General features: G+C 35.5%; 1 protein-coding gene across 1 annotated transcript; it reads left to right on the plus strand.

Moving 5' to 3' along the window:
* Window positions 1-2,747: 2,747 nt before the first annotated feature.
* LOC125218795 (F-box protein PP2-A12-like) lies at window positions 2,748-4,857 on the plus strand. Its single transcript, XM_048120568.2, has 3 exons — window positions 2,748-3,267; window positions 3,361-3,479; window positions 4,180-4,857. The coding sequence occupies exons 1-3, from the start codon at window positions 2,824-2,826 to the stop codon at window positions 4,598-4,600; spliced, it is 984 nt and encodes a 327-aa protein (XP_047976525.2). The 5' UTR covers window positions 2,748-2,823; the 3' UTR covers window positions 4,601-4,857.
* Window positions 4,858-5,077: the final 220 nt, after the last annotated feature.

Below are 5,077 nucleotides of genomic sequence, written 5' to 3' on the forward strand. Positions count from 1 at the left end.
TGGGTCAAGCCCGCACGGATTTGCTTTTGGGTCACTCCCAAAAGGCCTCAAACTAGTTGGGGTTGGACAGGATTTATATACACCTTCCAATTTCCCTCATATTTCCGATGTGGGATAGGTTTGTCCTCAACATATTACAATATTGGAATCGGAATCGGAATCGGAATCCGAAATGGGGGGAAATTAAAAGACATTTTTAGTGACAAAATAATGTGAAATAGAGAAGGACGTGGGTGTGTGAAATGAAGGAGAGGAGATTGAAGTATTTATAATAGGAGAAGAAAATAAAAGTTTAATTGAAAATAAATAAATAAATAAATAAAAATCGGCTCCGCCATCGCCTGAGCCTCCGCAATGGAAGGCCGATGGGGCCATCGGCTGAGGCCATTGATCGGCGCGGGGGCGGAGGCGATGGGGAGGGGGAATCGGCCTTCCCTCTACAGTGGTGACCTGTGGGAGGCGATGGGAGGCCGATCGCGATCGACCTCCATTGTAAATGCTCTTACCAATAAAGATGGACAAAGTTAGTTAGTTTTAAACAAGATTTTATCAATAAAGAGTGGAAAACCCCACTAAGTGAGCCTAAATGGGGTTGGAATTAAACAAAGAATCCAGTTCCTTTCTGTACGATGTTAGTGCTACTAATACGAAATATATTAAAAATGAGTTGAAAAATAATAATCTTATTATTATTATTATTATTGTTATTATTATTATTATTAAAAATTAAATCTAATTATTTATATTACTGTAATCACTCGAAAAATAATACTCCTATTATTATTGTGAGCAAGATACCGCCATATCTTGAAATTTTAGGTTTAAGTGAATATACTCCTTAAATTTAATATTCAACAAACAAAATGATTTTTGAACTGTATATCACAATGCAAATTTATTCCGGGTAAGATTTTTTATAGGGAGTATGGATTGAGATTGTGACACACGTCTACGTGGCATACTTATTATATGAAGATGTCATGAGAAGATCACAGTTGTATATACATATACCACGTGTCTCCAAGTAATTTTTTTCATCAAAATGATACACCTATGTTTAAATACAATATTATATACTACTACTATTTATATTGAATATATAGTACTCCCTCCGTCCACGAAAATTTATCCCAGTTTTTCATTTCCGTCCGTCCCCCAAAATTTATCTCATTTCACTTTTACCATTTTTGGCAGTGGACCCCATATTTCACTAATTCATTCCTACTCACATTTTATTATAAAACTAATACTTTAAAAGTAGGACCCATAATCCACTAACTTTTTCAACTCACTTTTCATTACATTTCTTAAAACCCGTGCCCAGTTAAACCGGGATGAATTTTCATGGACGGAGGGAGTACTATTTGTATTATATGAAGATGGATAAAGTTGTTGGTTACAGACCTGTCAAAGTGTCAATGCCTATATATATAGAGTATATAGAGGTGCCCACAGTTTAGGAACCGGCGATTATGGTTCGGAACCGCCGGTTTCGGTTTTAGAAATTGTTGAATCGGAACCGAACCGCGAGGGTGTTTCGTGGTTACGGTTACGGTCCGGTTCTAAAACCACCGGTTCCGGTTCCGAACCGACGGTTTTCCGGCAGTTTTTTAGGGTTCTGAACCGCCGGTTTTGTACGGTTCCGGCTTGATTTCACGGTTTTTCGGCGGTTTTTCGCGGTTCCGGCACGATTTCGGTTCGAAAATTTTTTAACCTGAATCGAACCACAGTTCAAAAAATCGACGATTTCGATTCGAGTAACTTCTCACGATTTTGGTTCAAAACCATAACCGACAGTTACTATTTCGGTTTTAACTACCGGTTCGGTAAACCTTGGGCAGGTCCACCCATCTATGTACTCCGTGTTGCCGAAAGTTGCTCACAAATTTTCTTTATTGCAAATAAAGTTATGCGTTTTAATTTTGCTTTGGACTTTTGCCATTGCAAGACTATTGATTCTTTTTTAAAAAAAGTATGTACTATATTTTTATTTTTATTTTTAAGTTTGTGCAAATCAGATTAATTAAAGAAGAACTAGTTTTAACAGTGTAGATCACATTTTCATCTTATAAATCATATTTAATCATGTAATATCAAGTTTTAATCGTGCAAATCAAATTCTGGTCGATATTGTATAACCTATAGTATATTGTCGGTATTGTATTGTTATTGTGTTGTGTCAACTTATAATATATTGCGTCCTATGCAAGTCTTGATCTAGTTTGAAAATATCATATCAATGTAATAATATTTATGTCCAGAAATTTCTTAAGATATCAATTCCGAATAAATATCAATTCGGAATAAAGGTGTGTGATCAAATACTAACTAAGTTATGTTAATAACTAATAACTAACATCAATTTTGTATGTTAAAAACATCAATACAAATATATAAATTTATTAATCTTTTTATGCTGATAAAATTATATCTTTGTGTTGACATTTTAAATTTACATATTGTATTGAGATAATTATGTCTTTTATGTTGATAATTTTAATACATAATATTGAAAGTTATTAGTTATTACTATAAATTAGTTAGAACCAACCCTATATATCATAGTATAAGATACTAGATATATATCGTATTTATCAGAAAGAAAATATCTCAAAATGTGAGTAGTGTGTAAAGTTACATTACGAAATATTCGTTCTGTAGATTAAAAAGCTAGAAGATAAATCTTTTGTAATCAAAATCTTATCCTATATGAAATCACGGAAAAATATAAATGAATACGGAAAATGAAGAGAGGATATATTGAATCTTAGGAAAGAAATCAATAAATATGTGAGGCACAGTTATTAAAATCTTCATTTATATATGTATTCAGTCCGTACGCATCGATCTCACACTATATGTATTCCAATTCCATTCCACACAATTGGCTTTCCCTCTCTGCTCTGTACCAGAATCCGTATGCAAATCCGCCCAAATCTCATTCCGCCTTCAAATCACATGGGCTCATTGTTTTCGTTGCCGGCGGCGGCCATAGCCCCGTCGCAGGAGCCCGGGCTGGGGGACTTGCCGGAGAGCTGTGTGGCGTTGGTGCTGGGGCACCTCGAGCCGCTGCAGATCTGCCGGCTCGCGACGCTGAACCGAGCTTTCCGGGGAGCATCTTCTGCTGATATCGTTTGGGAGTCGAAGTTGCCGGTTAATTACGAAGATCTGCTAGCTAGGGTATTCGAAAGAGAAAACGCCTCTTTCTGCAAGAGGGATATTTATGCGAGGTTTTGCAAGGCCAATTCGTTCGATGGTGGCTCTAAGGTATTCGAATTGGATTCCAATTTGTTTATTATCACGATTTGTTATTTAATTTTTGGTGAATTGAATTTGAATGGGGTTTATTGATATTTGCAGAAAGTGTGGGTGGATAAGAGGTCAGGCAACATTTGCATGTCGGTGTCTTCAAATGGATTGACGATAAATGGAATTGATGATAGGAGATATTGGAGCCGTATTCCATCTGTGGAATCAAGGTGAGGATTAGTTTCATTTGCGTTTTCAAAGTTTGGAGAATTTTGATTTATATTAACTCAAAATATTGAGTTCAAAATATTATTTTTTGGTTTATACTTTTAGTTTATTCTACACTTTTTGTTTAATATTTTTAGTTTCTTTTCCTTTAAATCTGTGATGCCAATGCCATGATTAGAATTTATGAGTATGTTAATTTTAGATTTAATTGAAATTTACAGTATAGTTTTTGAGTGTTTAAACAAAAATAAAAAAATATAGCAAATTTGTAGATAAATTAAACTTTTTAAAAAAATTTGTGGCGTAGTAAACACCATCTATTTCAAAAGTAAGATTCATGATTCGATTAGAGGATCTAATGGAGTAATTGAATCTGTACAGTTACTAAAATAATTAAGTATACATTTAGTAAAGTGGTATCTAAAACAAGAAAAGGAATGATGATGTATAGAAAACAAGAAAAAGAATGCCCAGCTTTCATCTCCTGCGTTTCATTTACGTGGGGCTGCGTTTTACCTCATGTTGTGTTTCCTCAAAATGCAAGGGATCCATTCCCGTCGATTAGTGACTATTTTGCTGAGTCCTGCAACCGTTAAAATAATCGCGCAACTTGTTAATTTTGGGAGAGACCTCTCCCTACTTAATACTCTCATTATGTTGCATCCTAACATTTATGCACCCGTCTTCCTCCCCCATATGTAGGTTTTCATCAGTTGCGTATCTGCAGCAAACATGGTGGCTTGAGGTTGATGGGGAGATCGAGTTCCCCTTTCCAGCAGGGTCATACAGTATATTTTTCAGATTACAACTAGGACGCGCACATCAGAGGTTTGGTCGTAGGGTTTGCAACACGGAGCATGTTCATGGCTGGGACAAGAAGCCCGTCCGGTTTCAGGTTTCGACCTCAGATGGTCAGCAAGCAACAAAACAGTGCTACTTGAAGGAGCAAGGGAGGTGGATCCATTACCACGCCGGAGATTTTGTGGTCTCCAGCTCGTTCAAATCAATCAAAGTCAAATTTTCGATGACACAAATTGATTGCACGCACACCAAAGGTGGGCTGTGTGTAGATTCTGTACAAATACTTCCTGCAAAGTTCAAAGGGAGGTTGCAGCATTTTTAATGCAATCGATCTCTTTGTGGGGAAACCAAACAATCTTTGTAGAAAAATGAAGTGTAAAGGACTTCATAACTCGAAGAGATTAGGATTTTGTAGGCTTTATGCATAGAGGTATCTAGTTTGGGGTCTCTCTTTGATGGTAAAATATTCCCTTCATTCTAAGGAAGTCGCCATGTGATTTTATGCAATTTAATTTTGTGTATTGAGTATAAAGTAAAAGAGATGAAATAAAGTTGAGATGAATAGTGTTTTTATTTTTAGTAATGAGTCATCTTAGTTGTGACAAATTGAAAAAGAAAGTGGATTATTTTTTATGAGACTAAGAGAGTTCTAGACAATATTATTGTAGTGACAATCTTATAAAGATATCATTTATGCCCATACTCAAATAACTTAAAATATAAGAATTTGTGAAACACACAAGACTAAATATTCTTTCACAATATACTTTCAAAGGAAGCCATTAGATTCAAAGTCATT

This window comes from Salvia hispanica, chromosome 1 (genome assembly GCF_029641045.1).
Source record: "Salvia hispanica isolate PSC_SH4W2 chromosome 1, Shi_PSC_v1, whole genome shotgun sequence".
Taxonomy (NCBI): Eukaryota; Viridiplantae; Streptophyta; class Magnoliopsida; order Lamiales; family Lamiaceae; genus Salvia; species Salvia hispanica.

Bases quoted from the DNA above. Each gene is read 5' to 3' on its own strand.
- LOC125218795 (XM_048120568.2), top strand. From the start codon at position 2,824: ATGTATTCAGTCCGTACGCATCGATCTCACACTATATGTATTCCAATT. The intron at 3,268-3,360 runs GTATTCGAATTG...TGATATTTGCAG, and splicing joins CGTTCGATGGTGGCTCTAAG to AAAGTGTGGGTGGATAAGAG. The intron at 3,480-4,179 runs GTGAGGATTAGT...CCCCATATGTAG, and splicing joins ATTCCATCTGTGGAATCAAG to GTTTTCATCAGTTGCGTATC.